This window comes from Trichechus manatus, unplaced genomic scaffold (assembly GCF_000243295.1).
Source record: "Trichechus manatus latirostris isolate Lorelei unplaced genomic scaffold, TriManLat1.0 scaffold00101, whole genome shotgun sequence".
Classification (NCBI taxonomy): Eukaryota; Metazoa; Chordata; class Mammalia; order Sirenia; family Trichechidae; genus Trichechus; species Trichechus manatus.
The window spans coordinates 8,531,685-8,558,927 of NW_004444037.1; the positions used below are offsets into that span (position 1 = coordinate 8,531,685).

Sequence of the window (27,243 nt, forward strand, 5' to 3'; positions counted from 1 at the left end):
TTTTAATATACACTGAATTTTCCAGGAGTGCAATTACTATGTAAATCAAGGCAAGACTCTAAGTTTTTCGCTTGAAATTTTACCAGCGTTATCCACCATTTCAGAAAAACATATCCAATGACAACACTGTTTGCGATTGTATGTTGCCAATACAACACACATTGTATTTGTAGCTGGTGATTCTACATACAGGCACAAACATCTAATCACTTAAGTTTATCTTCTAGGGTGGGTATGCCCAAGCTTTTTTATTGAAATACATTTTATTAAAAATTGCTTTCCTTTTTTCAGCTTTATATTAAGATATGGCACTATATTCATTTAAAATTACATGTGCATATAGGCTATATTAACTTTGAATTTCATTTCAGATTATCCAGAATAAAATATTTGTTATAAAAGGGCATACTGAGTTGGGTAGGGTTGAGAGAACCGTTAATCTCATTCAATCTCCTCAGTCTCTCATGAGGAAACAGACTCAGAGAGGTGAAGTAACTTGCTCAAGGCCACAGAGCAAGCTGATGACAGAGCCAGGACTAGGAGTGACCTAGTCACCTAGTGTTCCTTCCAGCACACAGCCTTGCCTCCAAGTGATGACGACATAAATGTGCAAAGAGTGAGAAAAATGAACCTCACACTTCAGAATGAGCTGGTGAACGTTAGAGTCCAGGGGCAAGGACTGAGGTCGTCTCTCTCTCCATCTCTATTGCCCAGCACAAGGGGCAAGATGCTTGAAAGCAGCATTTTTTTTCACCTGAAAAGCAGCAGGTGCTGGTTTTAGCATTGAGTTTATGCAACTTGAGCCATGGCCAATTCAGAGTTTCTCTCTGAAGGCATATGGATAAATCAGTCATTCCAGAGGCTTGTGTGTTAAGGCTGACTTTAAGAAAGGGCAGAAAGAGTATTATCTTAAGAAAGCATCATTCCATTATCATCTTGAATTTGAACTTTAAACAGTGCTTCACAGTGAATAAATCAAGGGATACACACTCCACTTTAAATCAATAAATGGTGCCCCTAGTTTTAGGCCTTGAGCTTAGTTATTATTAGCTAGATGGAGTTTATAGGAAGTCTAGATTTGCAAACAACTAGGTGGAATAAAACCAAAAACCAAAACCCGTTGCCGTCGAGTCGATTCTGACTCATAGGAACCCTACAGGACAGAGTAGAACTGCCTCATAGGGTTTCCAAGGAACAGCTGGTGGATTCAAACTGCCAATCTTTGGTTAGCAGCCGAATGCTTAACCACTGCACCACCAGGACTCCAGGTGGAATAGGTAAAGGGCATATCCTAGGTAGGTTTATATTTAACATGTGCGTTAAAACAATATGCAGAAGATAAACATGACGTAATTAACATTTATCTCAAAGCTGGATTCTACCTAAATCATTGCTCTGCATTCATGAAGCAAGAAAATTATCTCGCCTATGGCTCTAGGCTCACCTACTGGCTTCAACATACGGTACTCAACTAAGCCGAACTGGGCACTCTGAAAATAGAAGAGAGAAGCAAGCCAGCTATCTCCTATTAAGTCATCATGCTTCTACATTTAGCCTTAAATCACTGCTACTCGTTTATGAGTTTCCAACCTGAGATTAGGGCTATCCTCCAAATCTTTAAAAAAAAAATGAAAACATCCAATACTGTTTTCATTGTTTTCACAGTAAAGCTAATATCAACACTGATGATCAATCTTCGAACTAAATTGACTTGTTTTATCTTTTGGACTCTGTGTAGTAAAGATTTTCCACTTTTTTTCATACAGTTTGCTGTAAAACAGCCTAGTATTTCAGGATGGAAATCCTGAACCTGTATAATGGACTTTGCTTTGAATGAATATGATCCTAAACGCCTATGCAATTGTTTTTTATCAAATTAATGGAATTTGTATCTATAAAATGAAGTAAAATACAGTATGTCTAAAGTTACAAACGCACTCAGTCAAAACATTTAACTCTCTGTGTGGAGTGATACACAGAATTGCCTTTTCACACTATCTTAAGTGAGGTCTGAGGCAGACACAGGAGGCAGACGGAGGCACTGGGGAAGCTGGCTGTTGCAGATGTTCTGTGGCAAAGGAACATGTCTGGTCGTTTCAAAACCCTAGGGAGAAAAACAAACAGTTCGTTAATACGGTCACTTTCTTAGAATTTATTTTGGAAGGGCCTAAATCAAAGAAGGGCGTTCGTCTAGGTTTACAGCAGTAAGACCTCTCTATTGGAGGCACCTCCAATGTAATCCATGGGGCTTGGCAGATGACTGTTTGCTAGGGTACCATCAGTGAGAGGGCTCAGTAACAAAAGGCTAGAAGTGGAGGAAAAAGATGTTCCCTAGGAAGCAAAACAATCATTTTGCTGCACAATGCTGAGTACTAAACAGAATATTAAAAAGCAGAAAGTGCAATCTATCTAAAAGATTTCACTTACTTGGCAATCCACACCTTATTGGAGAAGGGCTCCGACTTCGAGACAGCTGGAAAATATAAAAATATAACATGAGTTATACAGTAGATGGAGCTCAGTGGCTGAATCCTTCTGGCATGGTTCTTTTTCCAAACACTAATGAAATAGTTTCTCTAAGGTGCTTTAGAACTACGCTCCCTCCTCACGCTCCCAAGATTGACTATTGTGATTCCTTTGATACTTCCTGAAATCAATGGGCATTCAATATGGTTTAAATTATATTATTAATTAAAAGTTGGGCTAAATGGCCTAAGGGCAGCCACGCTGAATTCAATGCCTTCCAGAAAATAATTATAATTATTATAATAATTAATAAAAGCTAAAATTATAAAATACTCTCTGGCAGACCTTTTTTATATGCATTATCTCATGAGTTCCAAACCCTACCCTATTAAGGAGGGTCATGAGGCAGCCAGAGAAGAATCATTGTTCAATTGTCACTAAGCCTTTCACTTTCACTAAGCAAAGGCTACCACAGACTGTTACGGCTCCAAAAGACTTGCGCTGAGCTTTCCAACACTTTAGGTAGTAGATGCTAATGAAGATAGAAGCTATTCTGGATAAACTAAAGCCTCAAATAAGCCAGAAACACAGATTAACCAAAAATGTTAGTAGTTGACTTTAGAAGCATATAGAGTCATTTACGAAGAGAATGAAGGAAAGAGAAAGTGGGCAACCGTTTCACCTCTGAGAATACACTTTATTCTAGTCTAAAATTTAAATTACTTTGTTCTCCCTGAGCACTACGTGGGAAAGAGAGAGGTGGTTCAAACTTGTACAGGGGCTAATGATACAGCAACATTGCTATGGATAAGTCAAGAGTTTAAATTTTCCATGGATGTAAGCACAGCAGGTGCCTAGTACTGCTCTTCCTTCTAATATGCCATTTCCTCTTGGAATGGGAAGAGTTGTGATTCTCCTAGTATAAAACTCTCAAGATTTCCTTTTTATTTATCAGTCCACTAAGTGCACTATCCTTTTGGTTTTACCTATTGTAAATATTTATTCATAAAAAAAAGTATAACTGAGTCATATTAAATTCTCCAAAAGAGAAGAGACTGCGTCAGATAGTTGCCTTTGTGAAACATTCCTTTATTTTCCACTTCTGCAATATTTCTCAGGCTATTTCCTTCACCTGTAATATTCCTCCTCAATTTCCCAGCCCATTGAAATTGCGCCCATTCTAAAAGGCCAGATCAAATACCACCTCCCCTGTGAAGCTCTTCCTCACCCCCAAATTCAGAAGTAATCTTTATCTCCTCTGATGGCTCTAGCCCTTTGTGCTTCTTTTATGGACTGTATCATAAGCCACATACCATCAATTTGGTTAAATTATACTGATTTTGCTGTATTGAAACCCATTCAGGGAGGAGGTAGTGTTTTAGTCATGTTTGTGTCCCTCCCAAATCTAGCACCCACCAGAGCCAAAAGGAATGCTTGACAAGAAACATGCTGGAGTAACAATAAACCCATTGCCATCAAGTCAATTCCAACTCACAGCAACCCTATAGGACAGAGTAGAACTGCTCTGTAGGGTTTCCAAGGCTATAATCTTTACGGAAGCAGACTTCCACATCTGTCTCCCGTGGAGTGGCTGGTAGGTTCGAACCACCAACCTTTCAGGTAGCAGCCTAGCACTTAACCACTTCAAGTAACAAGAGAGCCCACTAAACAACTGAGCCTACTAATCTCAATAAGGGGACATTGGTGGTTCCGTGGTAGTACCGCATTTTTACACAAATAATGTGCGTCATCTACATTTGTTTGCCAACCACGCCCTCCTCCCCCCACCACCACCACCATGAGGTATTTTCATAAGCATGCTATGCTTTTTTTTTTTTTTTTTTAATACAGCAACATATATTCTCTCCTTCCATGTGGGAGATCTGGGTTTAATTCCCAGCCAATGTACTTCATGTGCAGCCACCACCCATCCGTCCGTAGAGGCTTGTGTGTTGCTATGGTGCTAAACAGCTTTCAGCAGAGCTTCCTGACTAAGACAAAGTACAAAGAAAGGCCTGGCAATCTATTTCTGAAAATCAGCCCATGAAAACCCTATGGATCACAATGGTCCAACCCACAAACCAATCACAGGGATGGCACAGGACCAGACAGCGTTTCGTTCATTTGTTCAGTTGCACATGGGGCCACCGTGAGTCAGGGACCAACTAACTCCAAGGCAGCTAACAACAACAAACTCAGTAAGAAGGGTGGAGCTTATTAACTGCAGGATTTTTTCTTTGCTTTTGTTTTGCTGAGGGCTTTTGCAAGTTTAGGGCTAAAGCTGCATTACTAGAGACAATTTTGGAGAAGTGGAGCATTGCCTGATATGGTTCTCCTTCTTCACCACTCTCCCTCTCTTCTAAAACAAAGTTGAAGAAAATATTTAAAGAATACTGACTTGAAGAAACAGCAAATTGCTAGTCTCTCTGGTGCCCGTGTGTCTTGGTCCAATCTTGTATTCAAAAGTCATTGACCAAATATTTATTGAATTAATGAACAGTGATGAATCATATGTTTTCAGGGATGTTGTCGCCATAGTTTTCAGAGATATTTTCCCTGTTGCTAATTTTTTCTTTGACAGAATTATTAGCAATCCTCCTAAGACCTAATAAGCAAACAGACTAACCTTCTTCTTTGTACTTTGAAGTTGGGGAAAAATTGATACCTGCAAAGCCCTTTATAAAGTATGGAATCCAGACCATCTGAGCAATTTCTCCAAACTCATACAAGTTCTAGAGGAACCAGGGACCTGGGCCCAGGCCTGTTGACTAAAATGTCCCTTTCTCCATTCAGAGGACTATATGATCTCCAGAAGCCTGATATCATTCAAAGATAAAAATTAAACTATGAAGTAAATAAAAGTCTAAGGAGAAAAAAGAATGTATGCTTCCTTCTTTCTGAAACGATAAATTCCTTGGCCCACCAAAAAAAAAACCCCATTGCTGTGGAGTCGATTCTGACTCATAGCAACCCTATAGGATGGAGTAGAACTGCCCCATAAGGTTTCCAAGGAGCAGCTGGTGGATTCAAACTGCAAACCTTTTGGTTAGCAGCCCAGCTCTTAACTACTTTGCCACTAGGTCTTCCCTTGGCCCACAGTAGTATAAAAATCAATTTGTAGTTAGTGTCATTGCAACAGGTTCTCTTTCTACCTATACACTTGTAACCACCTCTTTTATAGGTGAATGTTGAAGCAAAGTTTCAACCATAGAATGATTTTGTGTAATAAATGATTAGACAGATAAGTACCGTGCTTAAACCAATACGGCTACGAGGGCAAACAGGACTTAGACTCCGGCTTCGACATCGAGTTATAGGCCGCACCGAATTCCACTAAACAAAAGAGAGACAAATAGTCAATAATTCGTGAAAGTTGGCATGGCTAAAAACAAGGTGTATATCTCAAATTAGAAAGAAATTTTACTGATATGATTACACCTGCCCATTAAATCCGAAGGAGGCACACTCCTTTCATTTCATACTTGCCAAATATTTGACACTAACTTTACAGTATTTCTCAAAATCCCATTATGATGAACTTTGTGACATAAAAATTATTGGTGCTATTTTAATTTTGTTTTGATGAGCAAGCTGTAGGAAATTACATTCCAAATTTGCCAAGAGTTGGAGAGCATAAGATCAGTGAGGGCAGGCATCTGTGTCTGTTTCGTTCAATGCTGAATTCCCAGCACCTTAATACAGTGTCATAAGTAACTAGTCAATATCACCCAATAAAATAAGTGAATGAATGAATGAAAATTTGCTGCTGCTCATCTACTCTAACAGAATTAATAAATAAGAAAACTATACTGACTATGAGATTTTACTAGTAAAACCTTTCTTATAAATTCCCCCTTCATTTGCCCCTTTCCTTTTCCAAGTTCCTCCTTTTAGGGTATTGTTATTTTGTTTTAAGTGTTTAAGCTTGGGCAAATGTTGGTGCTATACTTGATGGGAGAGAAAAAGGAAGTTAAAAGGCAATTGTTATTTGATATTAGAACATAAGAATAATGGCTATTTCTTCTCCCTCCCTTCAAAACTGCACTGCAGACAGTATAAAATAGTTTTCTTAACAGGGATTGATTGTTATAGGGGCAAGAAGGATGTTTTATGAGATCATTCACTGCAGAGCATGTGTGATTGTCAGATCAACAAAACCCAGTTTCTATGAGCTCAACTTCCATAGCACAAAACACTTTACTGAGATAGTGTTCATTGTAATGGGATTTTTAACCTGCAAAAACCCTTAAGTTCTTTTAAAATAAACTACTCCCCTTCTTTATGTGCAAAAAGCTACCACAAAGCACCTCCCCTATTCTCTGTTCAAAGGGAACAGGGACAGAGACCACCCAGATGGTGGCTTTGCTCTAAAGAGCTTCACTTCAGAATTTGCTTAACTCTTTCTAGGAAGGGCAGGGGTAAAAACTACATAATGTGAACTATGCAGAATATCTAAGCATCTGTGGCTTCCAGTTCCAACACCCAATCCCCACCTCAGCGCACACGCACACACCTACACCCTTCCTTATGTACCTAAGACTCCAGTTTGAAGGCTGCCCAATTCCTGAAACACAGCACGTTTAAAACATTCTATCTCCAACGTACATAGGAAGCAACCTTCCAAACTAGTTGGCTTCTCTCTCCCCACCTCCTCTGTCCTTTCTTTCTCCATCCCTCCCCTCCCCACACATACAAAGGAGAGAAACACAGTGCACATTCGTAGCTTCCAAAAATGAAGACTTTTCAGTAAAAAATTTGGCAAAATGTTTCCATAAAGTCAATCGATCATTTCAAAATGCTTAGGACAATAGAGGGCCTCCAATAAAATGAGTTCAGAGGACTTTGCCTTTATAATATTGCAAGTTTTCTAAGATGGAGGAAGCAAATATGACTAGTTCCATCTTATAAATGAAGAAACAGCAAAGAAATCACTGCCAGGAAATGATGAAAAATCAAAAACAAGAAAAAAGGTCTTTTCTTTCCCAGCCAGGCCCTTGTACCACACACTTCCTCCCCTTTGTATGGAATCTTAACAAACGACTCTTCATAGACTTCTTTTAGAGAATCTTTGGGTTTATAAATGTTCTCGAACTTGTGAAGCAAACACTTGGGATGAATGGTCACTATGCAAGGCCACCGTACAAAAGCCCCTCTCTTGGTGACAGCTTCTCCCTTCATAACAACACAATCATTCTCCATGAGAGCAGGCCACACGTGGTAGAAGACCAAGGGAGCGGTGAAATCAGAGTCATAGCTGCGACGGTACCTATTTTAAACACACAAAAGAACAAGAAAGAGAAGTTAAGCCATTATGTAGCATCTCTAGGGGGGAAAAACATCATTTTTTATCTAGACAAATAGGGATCCTGATTCTGTTATTAAAGAGACGACTGTAGCTCTTAGAATAGGAACCGGTGATAACCTGGACCCAGCACAGGTTCACTAAGAACAAGTCATGTCAGACTAATCCTGTTTCTTTTTTCCTCAGGATTACAAGAGTTAAAATCCAGGGAAATGCTAGAGATGTATCGCATAAGGCTTCTTAAGAGATTTCTCATCATATTTTTGTGGACAAAATAAGAGAACTATGACCAATAACCAGCTGCTACTGAGTTTACATCAACTCATGGGGACCCCCCATGTGTGAGAGCAGAACTGTGCTCCATAGGGTTTTCAATGGCTAATTTTTCACACGTAGATCACCACACAACCAAAAAATATGTGTGTGGTTACATATGTAGATATGGATGCGTATATGTATATAGGAAGGCATATGTGAGGCGTCTCTGGGTAAACCCCAACCTCCAACCTTTCGGTTAGCAGCCTAGCCTGTTAACCATGGAGCATAGGTGTATCTGCAAGTATAGGCGTATCTGCAGGCATATCTATATACATGTTTGTGTGCATTGCATATATGTCCACATATATAATAAACCACTCGGGACAGTTAAAGAGGCTTCCTAGACATATCCAAACAACTTAACAGATTGGTTTACTGGGTTAAAAGGCTTAGGACCATAGTCTCAGGGGACAGTTTAGTCAATTGGCATGACACAGTTCACAAAGATAATGTTCTATATCCTAGTTTGGTGAGTAGCATCTGGGGTCTTAAAAGCTTGCGAGCAGCCATCTAAGATACAACTATTGGTCTCTACTCATATGGAGCAAAAGAGAATGAAGGAAATCGAAGGCTCAAAGAAGAAACTAGTCCACAGGACTAACAGCCTACATGAACTACAGCCTCTTCTAACCCGAGACCAGAACTAGATGGTGCCAGCCACCACTACTGACTGTTCTGACCAAGGACACAATAGAACATCCCAGAAAGAATGGGAGAAAAATATAGAACAAAACTCAAATTCTTAAAAAAAATCAGACCTACTAGACCGATAGATACTAGAGGAACCCCTGAGACTATCACCCTAAGATACCCTTTGAACTTGGAATTAAAGCTATTTCTGTACGTACCTTTCAGCCAAATAATAGATTGGTGTATAAAATAAACACTATTACCCATTAGTAATGTGCTCCTTTAAACAATTAACTATATGAGACCAAACGGTCTACATTTACCCAAAAGCAAAGATGAGAAGGCAAGGAGGGTTAGGGAAGCTAGATCAATGGAAACAGAACAAATAGAATGGAAACAGTGAGAATGCTGACACATTGTAAAAACTGCAACCAATGGCATGGAAAAATTTTTATAAAAATTGTTAAAGGGGGGCCACATAAACCAGAGACTTCATCAGCCTGACACCAGAAGAACTAGATGGTATCCAGCTACCACAATGACCACCCTGACGGGGAACACTACAGAGTCCCTGATGGAGCAGAAAAAAAGTGGGGTGCAGAACTCAAATTCTAGTAAAAAGACCAGACTTAATGGTTTGATTGAGACTGGAGGGACCCTGGAAGACATGGCCCCCAGGCTCTCTGTTAGCCCAAAACTGAAACATTCCCGAGGCCAACTCTTCAGACAAAGATTAGACTGGACTATGGGACATAAAACGATACTCGTGGAGAGTGTCTTAGCTCAAGTAGATACAAGAGACTAAATGGGCAGCTCCTGTCCGGAGGTGAGATGAGAAGGCAGAGGGTCAGGAGCTGGTTGAATGGACATGGGAAATTCGGGGTAGAAAGGAGGAGTGTGCTGTCACAGTATATGCAGAGCAAGTAGGATCACAAAACAATGTATATATAAATTTTTGTATGAAAGAGTAACTTGAATTGTAAATTTTCACTTAAAGCACAACAATAAAAAAAAAAAAGAAAATTGTTAAAGGGGAACCTAATTTGCTATGTAAACTTTCATCTAAAACACAATAACATATTTAAAAAAAAAAAGTAGATCACCAGATCGTTCTTCCAAGGCACCTCTTGGTGCACTTGAACTTCCAACCTTCTCTTAGCAGCCAAGGGCTTTATCCATTTGCACCACCCAGGAACTCCATAGTTAACAGGCTAGGCTGCTAACCAAAAGGTTGGAGGTTAGGGTTTACCCAGAGGGGCCTCGGAAGAAAGGCCTAAGGGTCTACTTATGAAAAATCAGCCATTGAAAACCCTATGGAGCACCGTTCTACTCTCACATACATGGGGTCTTTGTGAGTCAAAGTTGGCTTGACAGCAACTGGTTACAGATGGATGATAACTTAATTAGGTGAACTGGAAACTTGTTGAATGGCCATATCCAAAGTGGGGGAAGGGGGGTAAGTAATAGATCAATGAGAACCTATATTTAGGTGCTGAGGGCTCTCTCTCAATCTTGTGATAAGTCACAATTTTTATCAATGACATATAAGAAATATAGGAAACACACTCAAAGGTGGGGGGTGAGTAGTAAAAAAAATTATTAGATGACAGTATTAAAAATAACTCAGGGTACTTCTTAGGCATAACCAATCACCCACGGGATTAGTTTCCTTGGTTTTTGAGACTTAGGACCCTAGTCTTGCAGGACAATTCCGTCAATGGGTATAGTATAGTTCATAAAGTTTATGTTCTACATCCTAGTTTGGTGAGTAGTGTCTGGGGTCTTAAAAGCTTGCAAGTGGCCATCTAAGATACAACTATTGGTCTCTATTCATCTGAAGTAAAAGAGAAAGAAGGAAACCCAAGAATCAGAGAAGCAACAGGACTACAGGACTGCTTGTTTCCATGAACCATGGCCTCCTCTACCTTGAGACCAGAAGAACTAAATGGTGCCAGACTACCACTTAATGAACGTTCTGATCAGGGTCACAATAGATGGCTCCTGATAAAAAGGGGATAAAAATAAGGAACAGAAATTCAAATTCTCAAAGAATCCAGATTTCCTGGATTCATTGAGACTACAGGAATCCCCAAGACGATTGTCCTGAGAAACTCTTTAAACCGTGAACAAAACTATCACCTGAAGTCACCTTTTAACTAAATAGCAGGTTAGCACAAGAAGTAAACAATGCCACTCTTGAGTATTGCCCTCTTTTAAAAAATTATCTATAGGAGATCAAATGGATAATAGTTACTCCAAACCATAGTTGGGGGGCAGTAAGACTAAATCCATGGGAATGGAAGAACTAGAACAGAAATAATGAGAATGTTGACACAATGTAAAGAATGTAACCAACGTCACTGAATATTATGTGTAGAAATTGTTGAATGGGAACCTGTTTTCATGTGTACACTTTCACCAAAAATGCAATATAATATTTTAAAAAAGAAAAAATACATTAAAATGTTAGATAACTGTATTATGTAACCGTAATAGTTTTTTTCTTTTTCCAGAACTTGTAACAAATCAAAACTGGCTAGCATACATGAAAAAAGAAATGTATAATCTGGCTAATAAAATTGCAGCAATAAGAAAAGGTTCAATTCCTCTTGGCCAAATTTCAATTTCTCATTGGACAAGAAGCTTTAGCTAAAGCCAACCAGCTTGTGATGTGGTAGAAAAAGAGTTAATCTAAGATAAAGAAAACTGATGCTCAAAAGAAAAATAGCTCAGGAGGCTAGAATGATAAGCTGAATTTAATAAGATAAAATGCAATGTATATACATACGACATCCTACAAATTACCCTAAAAACTCAATTTAACTGCACAAAGAGAGGCGATATATGAAAAAATAATAACAGGTTTTAGTTGAACTCGAAATGAGTCAACAATGTTATAAGGCTGGGGGCGGGGGGAGAAAAAATTACTATAAATTAGATGAATTAACAGAGAATAAGAATGAAAAGGTTGTTAGTCAAACTAGAGGCCTACATTCAGTTCTGGATACTTTCTTTAAAAAGGAATATTCAGAAGAACATGGAACACAGGTCAGGGAAACTGATCTATTTGTCACAAAGTCTCAGACTCCCTTCATATGAAAATAATGTGAGGTTATCAGACCAGAAGAAGGAGGATTTGAATAATTGTCTTCAAAAGACTGCTACAGTAAAAGAAGGTTAGACTTGTTCTGTGAAGTCCTGGAAGTAGAACCAAACCTGATCGTTATTAGGGAGTCTGGTTTTAGCTCCACAGCCATCCAGGAGTACAGGCGATAGGATGCCCCAAGGTACTTCTGGTTAAAGGCATGTAAGCAGGAGACCTGCCAGAGATCTCCCTCCTTGGGTGACTTCCTACTGTTAAATGTACAGATTCCATAATATCAAAATGGGTGAATACTTCTGAGTGTTACCATGGCTTCTCTAATGGAAAAAGAAATAAAGGAAGTGGTATGAATATAATATATTCCACGAGGGAATCAAAACGACCTAACAGAAGTGTAATGTTCTAATATCCAGCTCTTCCATGAGTGGACACATGTTGTGAGCAGAGATTTGAAAGAAACTAGAACTAGAGCAAGGACAAGAAAATATGACATGTTACAAGGCAATGCCACCATCAAGATTGTCAGTTTGTCATATTGTGGTGGCTTGTGTTTTGCTATGATGCAAGAAGTTATGTCACCAGTATTTCAAATCCAGCAGGGTCACCCATGGTGGACAAGTTTCAGCAGAGCTTCCAGACTAAGACAAAGAAGAAAGGCCTGGCAATCTACTTGCAAAAATTAGCCAATGGAAACCCTATGAATCACAATACAATACTGTCTGTTATAGGGCTGGAAGATGAGCCCTCCAGGTTAGAAGACACTCAAAATACAAAGTGGCCACAATAGTGGACGTGACCATACCAAGGATCATGACGACGGTGTAGGACCAGGCAACACTTTGTTCTGTTGTAAATGGGGTCTCCATGAGTCATAGCCAACTTGAAAACAACTAACAACATACGGCAATTTGATACCCCGTCATTGCTTTGACGTGCGTACACGAAAGATGTATGGTCTCTGTCATTAACAAGTTTGCAGGGATATTGGGCTACCAACAACCCGTAACTCTAAAGACCTGAAGCTAATGTTCCTGAACGCTCACCACACATCAGGCAGTGTTCTAAGTGCTTTATCTGAATTATCTAACCTTCTACAGCCCTAGGGAGTAGTATAACAGGGAAGAAAACAAGGCACAGAAAAATTAACATGCCCAAGATTATACAGCTAACAGTCATAGAGCCAGGAATCAAACCTAGGCAGCTTAACACCACAGCCTGTGTTCTTAATCACTAGCTTGGCCTCTTCCCAGAAAATCTCCGGCTATATCACAGGATCTCATGAAATTCTCAGTAAAATGTTTAAAATTAATTTAATTTCCTCTAATTAATAAGATAAATATTTACCATGTAAAACTTGCTAGAAACCAATGGTCCTAGACAGAAGAGTACAGTAGTAGTTCTCAAACATTAGTTTGCATAAGGAACACCTGGGAGCTTGTTAAATCATAAATTTCTAAGACCTACTGCATAAAATATCATGGAGTGGGGTCCACACATCTGCATTTTTAACAAGCACCCTCAGTAATTCTGATGCAGGTGATCCACACACCTTATTTTGAGAAAACTGGCCTGGATAATGTGATAAAAACCTATAAAAAGTCATATGCATTTGTATTTATACAGCACCTTTCTTTAAAAGTGCTCCAGACAGGCTCCAGGCATTCATGAGAACTCCCCAAAGACCAAGATATCTAATGGAATCATGGCTTGACCTCTAATTTACATTTTCCCGATAAGGAAAATGACCCTGGGAGAGAGCTCTGCCCTGAAGGACAGATACGTCAGGGCCTTGAAATCAGAGAGCGTCTGTTGACTTCCCACTCAGGATTCTTTAGCCATTAGTACACTTTCCCCCAAATTGCTCCCAGGAAACAAGGAATCCCTTAACTTCTGCTCCTGTATCTCTTACTTGCAATCATTGAAAATTTCTCCATCGGCCCCAAATGCAATATCTAGGGGTGGGTCTAATGTTTGCATTGCAAAGGCAATGCAACATATCTCCTGGATGAAGTCATTGAGAAGGCAAAAGTCAACTTCAGGAGGGAATGAAATCTTGGGGTTGACATTCATGGCTCGGATCACATCCTGAAAAACAAAAAAGATGGTGTCACCTTGTTACCAACTTAACTCTGACATCCTAAGGGCGCTGTGACTGATGGGAGGTGGGAAAAGAGCATGTAAGTGAAAGTCAGTTAAACTGGAAAAGCTAAAACATGGACTAAAAGAAGAAAGACTGTATCACTCATTAATAGAGAAGGAGAAAAGATGACACCAAGTACAAATGCCATACTCAAGGCCAAGAGAGCTTCCCAAAAATCTAAGGAAAGAAACTTTAGTGACTTTTATTCATTGTTTCCATTATTTTTCTATCTGTATGATGTGCCAACACAGAAGACTTGTTCATAATCTATAATAATTATAATAGCTTGCTTTTATTGAGTGTTTACTGTGTGCCAAGCTTTATATTAAGCAAATTACCTGCCTTCTTTCATTTAATCGTCTCAGTAACTCTATGGGTTAATGACCATTGTTGCTCCCATTTAAAGATGAGGAAACTAAAGCTCAGAGAGGCTAAATAAATGTGCAAAGCCACACAGCTAGTCAGTGGCAGAGCCAGGAGGCAAATCCATACCTATCTTGCCCAAAGCTATTGCTCTGAAGCACTATGATATTATATCTCCCTACCTTAAGGGCCTATCTAAAGAGTAGAACTATAAAGCTCAGAACATTTATTTCCCATAAAATGTCCAAGAAATAAACAGCCAATAATGACTGGTGCTACAAAGCAAATTGGATACTGTGCACTTCTGCTCTTCCATTACATAGAAGCAATACGCAGCACTCGGTGGATTTCAGAGTTATTAGCGTACAATGTAAAGAGTATCATCAACGAACCAATCCCCATAGAAGCACTCCGACACTTACATTAACACTGCTTTGGGCATCGTATAGATCGAGATGACAAATGATATAATCTGAGACGACATCTTCAAAGTTATTCGACCCCATGTAAGATGGTGTCAACGTTTTCCTCACACGGATCTTGAAGTGTCTGAATGCCATTTTAGCTACATGGAATGCCTCCTGTCCATAAAAATAAAACAAATTTATTCGACGGGAGGAGAGGGATAAAGAGATCCAAAGCAAGGAATTAGAAAGCTGTACAAAAATTCAGCACCTTATCCATCTTCTGATAACTAAACACAGTTCATCGAAACTATTTCTAATCTGGGAGAAAATACACCTCTAAAATTTTGAAAAGTACATAAATATATATATGACTATTCACGTTCACGAATTCCAAGACAGTCGGTCCTTGTTCTGATATCTTGAGAGCAGGAAGCAGAATAGTGCAGAGGCTCAAGGAAATAAGCCATCTGTGGTTACACACATACTTGGAAAGTGCTAGCTGATGCTATGAAGCCATTAAAAAAAAACAAATCCACTGCCATCCGGTGGATTCCGACTCATAGCCACCCTATAGGCCAGAGTAGTACTGTCTCATAGGGTTTCCAAGGCTGTAAATCTTTACAGAAGCAGACTGCTACATCTTTCTCCTGAGGAGTGACCGACGGATTCCAACTGCCAGCCTTTCAGTTAGCAGCCGAGCCTTTAGCCGCTGCGCCACCAGGGCTCCTTACGAACCCATAACAATATTATATTACTGGTAAAGAAATAAGAGAAAACTATCCGTTTAGTGTTTATATTACACATAAACACACAGCAAGAGTCATGTTTCCTGGCATATATTAATTCAATAAATATTTATTGAATGCCTGTTACACAGTAGGGACTGGGAAAACTCAGATATGCAAACAAAGATACGGCCTCTACCCTTTCAGAGCTTTAACCCACTCAATAAGTGATTCTTAACAATCTAAATCAGAGGTTGGCAAACTTTTTCTGTAGAGTCCGACAGAAATAGGTTTTGCAGGCCATATACAGTTTCCGTCACATAATCTTTTTTTGTTTTACAACTCTTTAAAATGCAAGCGCATTCTTACATTCTTAGCTCTTACAGGTCAAAAAACAAAATAAAGTTCAGTAGATTCTGATTATTCTGCTTTCATACCAATTTTTTTTTTTTTAGTATTTAACTCTTCTTATAATGAACTCTTAGTATCTCAGTATGGTAGCCATAGAACAAACCTATTTGCCTTAGGAATTAAGGATTATATATGTGCATTTTTAAAATTTTCATACTCAGCAGCTGATTTGTTAGCAGTTTCAGTAACTGTTGTTGTTCTTAGTTGCTGTTGGGTCAGTTCCAACTGATGGCAACCCCCGTGTGCTGCAGAACAGAACTACTCAAGGCTGTGACCTTTGGGAGCAGATGGCCAGGCCTGTCTTCCAGGGTGGGTTTGAGCCGCCAGCCTTTGGCTAATAGTTGAGTGCTTAACCAGTAGAATTAACACAGTCACAACCTTCTGATTTTTCTAAGAACTTACGGAAACCAACCAGATGATTGCCATTAGCACTAACATACCCATAGTGTGTGTGCATATGCCCATATTAAGCAGAAGATACAGTGCAAATCAACCCATTTGATACAGTCCTGTGGTTAGGAATACTTCTTCAACAAATATCTGGTCAATATAAATACTAACATATACAAATAGTTATTGATTGTGAAAACGCTTCATCCCAAATATTTGTAATGAAAGGAAGGAAAGAAGAAAAGGAAGGAGGGAGGGACAGATGAGGAGACAGACAGAGGAGCACCCCCTTCTGTTTACTGAACTCCTGCCCCCAAGGACCTCCTCTGAAGCCCAACAAGCACGCGTGCACATACCACCGTGGCAATGTAGATGATCCGCTGCACCGTCTCAGCTTTGTCTATGCAGCGCCGAAGCAGGCACTGCGCATCCAGGCGGGCCTGGGAATATGCGTCGCTGAACCGGGACAGGAGGGCAGCCTTGCGCGCCACGCTGGACAGCTTGGCGCGATTCGGGGACGGAGTTCTAATTTTCGCAACTGCAGTGGAGGGGCTGGCAGACCGGCTGGCAGCCCGGCTAGCAGCCCGGCTTGCAGCCCGGCTGGCTGACCGGCTTCGAGGGGCAGGGCTAGGAGACCGGCTCCTTAGGGACCTGCTGGTAAGCGAGAATCAGTCACGTAAACACCTTTATTGACTTCCCCCTGTTGTTCCTGGACTCTGGTTCTTCTCCCCACATAAACTGCAAATGATACCCAGGAGCCATGGGCCCCTGCAGACAGGGTAAGCAGCTGCTTCCATGACCTTTGCAATAGGCCTCCAATATTACCACAGCCAAGAAACAATACTCTAAATTTGCATAATGAGTTAGACTTTATAGAGCACCTTCACTCACTCAGCACCTCAATTTATCCTTTAGACAACCATATGGGGCCATGATTGTTAGCCATTTTACAGATGAGCAACTGGAAGCTCAGCAAAGTTAACAAGACCAACCTTAGAGTAACACAGCTGCAAGAGCCAGAGTTAGAGAAGTCAGATTTTCAGGAATTTTTACCCCAACTTTGGCTTCATAAAAGAGCTAATACATCACACAGACACATCATACATGCTCTATGGTATAAAACAGAATGAACACCTATTGAACAATGAGAAAGATCTGTGTTCTTGTCCCAGCAACAACCATTTCATATCGGTTGGACCTTTGCAGTAATTTCTTCTCTCCAAAGCTTCAGTTGTCATCTACATAATTTTTGACCTGACTATCTCAGGAGTGGGAATAAAAAAAAACAAAACATCCATTGCCGTTGAGCTGATTCCAACTCATAGCAACCATATAGGACAGAGTAGAACTGCCCCCATAGGTTTCCAAGGCTGTAATCTTTACAGAAGCAGACTGCCACATCTTTCTCCCTCGGAGTGGCTGGTGGATTCGAACTAGCCACCTTCTGGTTAGTGGTCAGCGCTTAACCACTGTGCCACCAGGGCTCCTTGGAAGTGGGAATACATATGAAAGTACTTGGTAAATTGTAAAGCACTGTATCAGCGGAAAGTGTATTGTTACCAAGTACAAAGCAAATGATCAGACTTGCTAGCCCAAAAGAAATGGGTCACAAAAAAAGTTTTATAGAAGAAATGATGAGGCAAAAAGTAGATAACACTGAGTGCAGTGGTGTGCTGATAAGCAGACTCTCTGAAGGAGGGGGAAGAAAGCCCTGATTTGCATTGTTTGCCAATTTCCACAGTGTAAACACTCTCCTCCGTGGCCAATTTCAAGCTACCGATGTGATGTCACTGGAGGAGATGCACAGAATCGGCTCTTGGGAGTGCAAGCTGGCATCAACACAACACTGATGGAGTGATTCCCAAAAATGCAAGACTAAGGTGACACTTAGGGCAATGGGAAGGGGGGCACGGAGGAGGGTGACTTTGATAGACTGAATCAGAGCTTGTGGTGGGGGGGCGGTTAGAACAGGGGAAATGGAGACTCTAAACAGAAACATCCTACTTTGTCCTACTACACTCTCTTAATGACCTGTCTTCATGTTCTATACATCGGCAGAAAGGGATTTCACAAGTACACTTACCTGCACACTCCATCAAACCAAGTCAGATATAAAAACAAATGCCTTACAGTAACATGGACCAGTAATATGGTTACTCTGGAGACAGAACCTTTAGGTCTCAGAGAAAAGGAGTCTACTATTATAGGACATTCTTTCAAGATGGGTACTGCCACTTGCATTCTGCACCCACCCAAATCTGTTTTTAAGCCAAAGAGTTTTCCTTTATCATTTCTCTCAGATTCATTCTTTTCATTTCAATGTCAGCCCAAAATTGCTAAGTGCCCAAGTATTGACAATCCAGGAGGTATTTTCTCTCTTTGGAATGATGCAGTCAGAGAAAACAATCCCTTTACAATTCAAACCTTCCCATAATGTTTGGGTTCTGGTTCAGGGTGCCATTTTACCTTTTTTCCCCAAGCCAGGCTTTTACCACTAACTTAACCAATTAAGCATCAAAAGCTTAAATAAAAAGATTTGAGAGAGTCTGTCAGACCTTCCTTGGAGCACATTCTTTTCAGCAGACAGAACAGCTATCTCGTCCTTGAGCGTTTGAAGCTGTTTCTCATAGTCAGATATTACTTCTGGGTTCCGCCGGTCCGTGCTTCGTCTGTCTAAACTCTTTAGGTCTATGGACCGTGGGTCTGAGCCTCGGGGTTCTGTGCCCCGTGGCTCCGAGCCCCGTGGCTCTGAGGCCCGTGGCTCCGAGCCCCGTGGCTCTGAGGCCCGTGGCTCCGAGCCCCGTGGCTCTGAGGCCCGTGGCTCTGAGCCCCGTGGCTCTGTTCCCCTCAGATCTACACTCCGCAGGTCCACACTCCGCAGGTCCACGCTCCGCAAGTCCACGCTCCTATGGTCTGTGCTCCTACCCCGCTCTCCGCCCCGGTAGTCTGAGTAGTAGTCTGAGTTCCTGTGGCGGGATTCCTCTTGGGATTGAAGAGACTTAAGACTGAACAGCAAAAGAGAGAGGGAGGGAGAGAGAGAAGGAGGAAGGAAAAGGAAGAAAGGACAGAAGGAAGGAGGGAGGGAGGGAGAAAAAGGAAGGAATGAAGGGAGGAAGGGAGGGAGGAAAGAAAAAAGGAAATAAATAAATAAGCAACAAATGGTATGTTTAACAACAGAGAACACTCTACTATGCCATTATTGAACTGGAAAACTCTGATGGGGATATATATGAACAAATGAAAATTAGCAAAACAAAACTGACAGACTGCCATGAGACCAGAAGAACTGGATGGTGCCCAGCTACCATTACTGCATGTTTTGATCAAAGAGTCTATGGATGAATATTGATCAAAAGGGGGGAGATGCAGAACAGAATTTCAAATTCTCATGGAATCTAGACTTTCTGGAGCCACTGAGGATGGATAAACTCCCAAAAAATTGCCCTGAGATAATCTTTCAATCTTAAACCAAAACGATACCCTGAGGTCTTCCTTGAACCAATCAATAGTTCAGCTTAATTAGTAAAGTATGTCTGCCTTGAGTTTTGAGATCTTTTAAAGAATTATCTATGTGGAATCAAATTGAAAGGTTAGATGAGAAGCTTAGGGGGCAGTGAGTTTATGTTAATGGTGGTGGAATAATTTAGAAAAGAATAGCCAGAATGGTTGCACCACTTGAAGAATGTAATCAGTGTCATTGATGGAAACTGAATAACATCCACAAGACTAGATGAAGTGTGGACCTCTGGAAATAATGCAGTACAAACACAAGCAAAAAATAACTTTAGAAAAAAGCTGGCATCTTCATTTATGATTTTTTAAAAGAAAAGGCATGGCCACCATAAAACAGGAGCAAAAAGTCTTAAGAGGAGAACGTGCTGCAATGAAAATAACAATGGTGTAACATGAAAAGGTCAGAGGTAAAATTAAGAAGAATGTAGAGAAGCTAAAAATGCAATAGCAGAATTAAAAGTGGCACTAGAAACAGTAAAGAACAGGATCGGTGCTATAGGAAATCAATGAGTAATACGAACAATGAATTTGAAAAGATACAGCAAATAGTAAATAAGAGATTAAAATGATGAGAGGGAAGACAGAAGTGGAACACAGAACAGACCTTCAAGCTAAGACTTACGGTTGTTCCTAAAGAAATCAGAACAATGGGAACATGTACAAAGGCAACAGAAAGACGTTCTCAGGTAATTTTTTTTCAAAAAATACACCTCTACCTGTTCTTTTTTTTTGGAGAAACAATCAAAATTAAGAACAAATAAATTATAACCTGATTCTTTCTCCTTCTAGAAATTTATCTTTAGGGCATAATCTGACATTTGAACTAAGATTTGCCACAAAAATAATTATCACAGTGTTATTTTTATGTTGAAAATTCGTATCAAACTAAACATTCAATATTAGGGAAATCCTCCAAATGATGGCATATTACGCACCTATTTAAAACTAAGCTCTGCAGTATTCTTCCTCAGTTATACAAGGAAACAACGTTAAGTGAAAAAGTAGGGTCCAAAATTGCATCCTTATCTACTTTATTCTGTAGTTTTAACTTTATTTATTTTTATTGTGCTTTAGGTGAAAATTTACAGAGAAAATTAGTTTCCCGCTCAATAATTTTTACACAAAGTGCTCTGTGACATTGGTTGCAATCCCCGCAATGTATCAGCACGCTCTTCATTTCCACCCTGAGTTCCCCGTTTCCATTTGTCTGGTTTTCCTGCCCCTTTCTGCCTTCTCATTTTTGCTTTTGGGCAAATGTTGCCCTTTTGGTCTCGAACAGTTGATTGTTCTAAGGACCACTTTCCTCACGGGTATTATTGTTTATAGGCCTATTATTTGGCTGAAAGGTAATCTGTTTTAACTTTATTTTTAATATACGTATTGGAAGACATAGCAAAATGGTAAGTGGTTCTGGAATTTTGAGATGGTTTTTTGATTCCTTTATACTATGTGGTACTTTGAAAATTTTCTATAACCTAGGTAATGTTTTTACAGTAAGAAAATAAACATTAAAAACATTAATAAAAATATCGCTGCCTTTCCTTTTTGCATGTGAACAGAATCTTTCATATTGTAATGGAGCACCAAAAAAGTTAAATTCAAAGACTAATCAGCAGGCTGCAATTATTTTGTCATTTTTTTCCTTACTGCTTTCTTAGTTGATTTATTTCCTCCTCTGCAGCCAAAAGGGATATGGCCGATCTGTTCTTGGTTTCTTCAAGAGTCTTTTCAGTTTCAGTCAGACTGTAAGAGAAATCAGTAACTAAAGACAGATTTTTTTTAATTGGCAGGCTTTCTAAATTAAGGCACAGGTTCTCTAGGGCACTTTTGGCATATGATATATTAGTATATGATATAAAAGCAACATTTGCCTCCCCTTCTCCTGAGATCCTCCAGTACTTGGTTCACATTTATCGTCTCCTTAGAAACACACTGTGAGCCACTTGAGGGCAAGCATTCAGCATAAACAAGATCGAATCATAAGACATCTGCATTCAGTCAGATGATACTGCAAACATTATAGAAGACTTCAATGCAAAATCATGCTAGCATCTTTTGCTCAATCTCAAACTCTCACAAGAAATTACAGAATTACTATCCCTAATATACTATGTAAAAATTATTAATATTAGAAAGTAAAGAACAATGAAGCTTGCTTGTCTTTCTTTTCACCCTCTAAATTCATCTGCTCTGAAGACACCAAATCCGAGGTTGTTTCTCTCTATTAAATCTACATTTTTCCGCAATATATCAATATCTATTCTCATTACTTTGCACTGTGCGGCTGCATTTAATTTTCCAAGTCTTCCAAAACATAAAAAGTTATTTTCCCACCTATAAAGTTCTCCACAATTACACTCGACTACCAAGTTATTTCGTGTCTTATTGTCTCTGACTTCCACCACCTACTGAGCACAAATTTCCTGAATTTTCAACAAAAGCTCAGTCATTGTCAGTTTCAAGGGCTCTCTTCACTGTAGGCAGTTCAGAATAAATTATGCTCTTTCTTTAGGTCTATCTAAATTTTAAAAGAAATGGGAGTGGGACGGATGAAACTGGATGAAGACCAGTGGTTTGGAATTAAGTTGCCCTAGTACCATGAGAGATCATGGATTGGCAAAGGTGTCATGACTTCTCAGACTCTGCCTCCCTGAAACATCCAGACACTTTCATCACAGTAGTCCTGAGGCCAAGAGTGCGATTGCTGTCAAGACTCATATCAGTCTTCCTCCTTCCCTTTAGATGGAAGAACTGAGGGTGAAACACTGGGATCCTTACCTAGAGAGTGAAGCAGACTAAGAAATAATGAGATAAACCTAGCTGTAAACTCGATTCTAACTCATAGCCACCCTATACGACAGGGTATAACTGCCCCATATGGTTTCCAAGGCTGAAAATCTTTTATGGGAGCAGACTGCCACATCTTTTTCCCATGGTGTGGCTGGTGGGTTCAAACTGCCCACCTTTTGGTTAGCAGCCAAGCGCTTTAACCACTGCACCACCAGGGCTCCAAGAAATAATGAGATAACAGGACTTCTATCAAATCCCAAAAATGCCAACTAATCAGATACTTACAGGAGGTGGTGTAAGTTACCCAAAGTTCCATGCCACTCCCTTCTCCTCCTCTAACTCACTCACTCACCCAAGTGCCACTCCAAATGTCACCCTGACTCTCTCAAGCAACATTTGCCTCCCCTTCTCCTGAGCTCCTCCAGCATTTGTTTCACATTTATAATCTCATTAGAAGTAAACTGTGAACCACTTGAGAGTAAAGATTTTGTCTATTCCTCTCTGTCCCCAGCACCTAAAGTAATGCCCGTCACATGGTAGACATTAAAAAAAAAAACTGAATAATGAATGAAATGTCTTAAGTCTAAAAGAAAGCAAAAGTTGTAATAACTTCTCATTGGGGTTACTGGAGGCTGAAAGGAAATTACTGTGACTATGTTAACCATTTTAAAAAAGTATATATGGGAAAAACGAGCACTGTTATCAAGAGAAAACTGTAGAAGACTAAAAGAAAAAAATGGACCCAGAAAGGAAGGGGAGTATGAAAAGGAATAAAGAAGGAGCTTTTTTAATCCCAACACAGCATACATGTTGAGACATATACATAAAAGAAATCACATGCTAATTTGGCAAGCCTGGATGACATACAGAGAGAAGAAAGGGAGGTACATTCATGTACCAAGCACTGTTTTAAGCAGGTTAGCATATTTTATTAAAATGTTTTGTTAAGGCTTTATTCATTCATTTGGCAAATTATTGAGCACTTACTATGTACCAGGCTGTGTGCTGGAGATACAACAGTGTCAAAATAGCAATACAAGAGAGTAACCCTTTGGAGTTTCCAGTCTAGTGGAGAAGATAGATCATCAATATGTAAACAAGTCAAATGCTAAAAATTTTGTAAGTGCTATCACGAGACTAAACACATTGTGGTGAAAAAGGATTAAGGGAAGAGAAGATGGAAGATCTTTCAACATATGGCAGTCAAAGAAGGACTCTGAGAAGGTGACATTTAAGCTGAAGTCTGAAAAATAATAAAGATCCAAGCAAGCAAAGAACCAGTGGAAGGCTGTTCCACAAAAATGGAAGAGCAGAGGCAAAGGCCGCAAGATGAGAAGTGGACAGTAAAACTGAAAGAAGCCCACCATGGCTGGAGGAGGCTGGGTGAGGGGAGACTAGCATGAAATGAGGGTGGAGAGAGAGGTAGTGCCAGACCACTCAGAGTCTTGAGAGTCTTGGTGATTCATCTGGAATTTTTCTCTCAGAATAAAGAGAGGCTAGTAATCCCTTTTAAGCAGGGAGGTGACTTGATACAATAAAAACAAAAATAAAAATTGCTGCTATGTGGGCAATGGATTGTAGCAGCGCGAGAATAGATGCAAGGAAGCCAGTTGGAAGGCAACTGGTCCAGGCAAGAGACATCAGAGGCTTGAACTAGGGCAGCAGTAGTGGAATAGAAAGAAAGGAACAAGTGTGAGATGCGTAGGAGGTAGATTTAACAGGACACACTAACAGACTGGATATACAAGATGAGGGAAAGAGATTCATGACCAGAATCCAGGCATAAAATCTAATGGTTCTTCCTTTGTGTAGGTTTCCCTCAAACCTGGGTAGACCTGTCCCTGTTCAGCCCTTTATTATTGGAATTTGCAACTTTGGAACTGAGTCAGAACCAAACCAGTCTCACGAGGTTAGAAATGGGGAACCTTCTAGGGTGGGCCATTCATTCCATGGTATGTAGCACCCTTGCTCTAGAGGCACGTAGGCAGACTAAGTGAGGGAGGAAGAGAGCTGGCTACCATGTTGTTGTTGTTGTTAGGCGCCGTCAAGTCGGTTCCAACTCATAGCAACCCTATGTACGACAGAACAAAACATTGCCCGGTCCTGCACCATCCTCACAATCGTTGCTATGTTTGAGCCCATTGTTGGAGCCACTGTGTCAATCCATCTCATTGACAGTCTTCCTCTTTTTTGATGACCCTCTACTTTGCCAAACCATAGAATACAGGAAATAGACTCTATTATTTTTTAACGCCTTAAATAAAAAAAAAAAAAATATGATACACACGTGGGTTAAAAAAAATTAGGAAATCCAGTGGAAAGCAGAAAGCAGCTTCATGTATACAATTTTCAAATAGTTCTGGGGGTGAGGGGGAAGCATGTACACAGACAGAGAAAAAGAGAAGGCACAAAGAGGGCAAAAGGTATGTGAAAGGGTATATGGGTGTTCTTGGTACTATCCTTGCAAATTTTCTTTAAGTTTGATATTATTTCCAAATACAAATTAAGATAAAAAAGTATGTACCCATAAAGTTTCTCAGTCCATGGTGCCTCTCACGAGTAACAACAGAACCACAGTACCAAGAAAACCAAAAAACAAAGCAAAAACCAAACCAGTTCCGACTCATGGCAATCCTATGTTATGGAATAGAACTGAGATCCACAGGGTTTTCTTGGATGTAATCTTTTTTACGGAAGCAGATCACCAGACCTTTCTTCTGTGGCACTGCGGGATAGGTCCAAACTGCCAACTTTTAGGTTAGTAGTTGAGCGCAAAACATTTATGCCACCCAGAGACCTTTAGTAGCAAGAAAGGGAAGTGGGAAATCCTGGCACTCACTGGTGCTGAGCCAGCAAAAGCCTGGAGTCTTGAAGCACTGACTCACCACTAGAGGAAATGGAGGGGCCTGGTCATCAGCAGATTGCCTGCTAATGCCCCAGGAGACCTAACCAGATCAGCCACAACTCAGCATCCATCAGCAAAAGACACTAGCGCCCAGGTGGAATCAAGGCCAGCCAGAACCCAGAGGGCAGTACAAGACTAAAAGCTTCTGCCCTCTAGCACCAGGAAAGCAGGCAAGCGTCCCTCTGCCCCTAGAGGCCAGTCTAAGAAAGGAGAAGGGAAAAGAAGATCCTTTGAGAGAGCAGAGCCAGCCCTTAAAAGGCAGTCTGAACTTGGAATTAACTGAAATACTAGCACAAAAGGGACTACAATAAACCAGAAAATTCTGAGTTACCTTGAAATGGCAAATTTAAGATCCCCTTCACTCCATAATTGGCTGATGTTAATTGAAATAAGTTGTTGAAATTTAGGGAAATTATGCTTTTTTGCACATTTGTAAATTTTGATTGCTACTGATATAAAACTGTTCACTGACTATGATTTCAATTGCAAAAATGAATAGGTGTGTGTGGAGGGGTGTGTGTGTGTGTGTGTGCATACAAACATGTACAAAGTGTGGAGTAAAATATATCAAAATGTTAACAGGAATGGAATACGAGGTAATTTTTCACTTTCATGTTTATATTCTGAGGGAGATTTGAATTACTGAATTATTTTTATAATCAGACAAAATTAAATCAGTAGAAGTATTTTCCTTGTGGGGAGAAAGAAGGAAATCTCACCGGAGAACAAGGCAGGGTCATAGCTTATGCCATCACAAGCCTTAACTACTTAAAAATAGAATTCCTTGCTATCCCAAACATGTCAGCCATGGAGCAAAGCTGTAGTAGGAGAAACATCTTACTGATAGGTATTTGTTCGTTATGCTGAATGCAGTTTCATACAGATCTATCTATCTTCCTCAAGTAGAAACCCAAAGTCTGCAATTTTCTTTGCAGTGATTCCTGAGCTTGCTACTCTGGCTCTGCACATAGCATATATCTGATAAATGTTTCTGCCCAGCATTGCTTAACTTTTTTACAGTATATTTTTATATTTACTAGTTATTCCAAAATCTTGAGTTGTTCATTCTTTAAAGACTCTGACTTAGTCAGGCATATACACCTCCACCCACCCGAATGAGTACAACTGGCAGATGAATGCAGCCTGCTTCATTTTACTATTGCTCTTCCTTGTAATTTTCTACCTTACCTGATCTTGCACCCTTCTCTTTCTGCATCTTTTCTTATTTTCCTCCCGAAAGATAGATCTCATCTAACAATATTTCCTTTTTTTTAAAATGTGGGCTGATAATGGGCCTACGGAGAAGACAATGCTCCAGGACTAGAGCTGAGGGGACTAGTCTTAGAGACCATAATACAGATATCCTGTCCCCAAACTGAGAGACATAGACTCCCAACTCCACCCCACACCCATAGACGCAAAATCATGTTACTTATTTGCAAATGTCCACATTTTATATGAGCCGTTATCCCTTTTCAAATTCAATTAAATTTAGAGCAAATAATTCTTTCTGGAAAAAGACAACTTGCATTCCTCTTACTCGTCTTGAACCTGTTTGGGTTGATTACGAGTTGAGCCCAATTCAGAATCTAACTGTAGGTCCTGATCCCGAAAAAGAGAATTCCTCTCCTTATCAAACGTGTCCTGGAATTAAAAAAAAAAAAAAGTCGGAATATGTGAAAACAACATGGATGAATTGCAAAAACATTACGCTGAACAAAAGAAGCCAGGCACAAAAGAGCACATAGTGGCTGGCTCCATTTACATGATGTCCTAGTCC

General features: G+C 40.0%; 1 protein-coding gene across 1 annotated transcript in view; it reads right to left on the reverse strand.

Moving 5' to 3' along the window:
* Positions 1–241: 241 nt before the first annotated feature.
* Positions 242–27,243, reverse strand: part of SPATA18 (spermatogenesis associated 18) — a 42,922-nt gene continuing 15,920 nt past the window's right edge. The window contains exons 4-13 of the mRNA XM_023737350.1: positions 27,004–27,107; positions 21,416–21,511; positions 18,811–19,260; positions 16,612–16,906; positions 14,745–14,903; positions 13,729–13,904; positions 7,609–7,732; positions 5,716–5,799; positions 2,428–2,473; positions 242–2,104 (exon numbers count right to left, since the gene is read on the reverse strand). Of these exons, the coding sequence (XP_023593118.1) occupies positions 2,097–2,104; positions 2,428–2,473; positions 5,716–5,799; positions 7,609–7,732; positions 13,729–13,904; positions 14,745–14,903; positions 16,612–16,906; positions 18,811–19,260; positions 21,416–21,511; positions 27,004–27,107 (1,542 nt within the window). The 3' untranslated portion in view covers positions 242–2,096. The remainder of the gene's footprint in view (positions 2,105–2,427; positions 2,474–5,715; positions 5,800–7,608; positions 7,733–13,728; positions 13,905–14,744; positions 14,904–16,611; positions 16,907–18,810; positions 19,261–21,415; positions 21,512–27,003; positions 27,108–27,243) is intronic.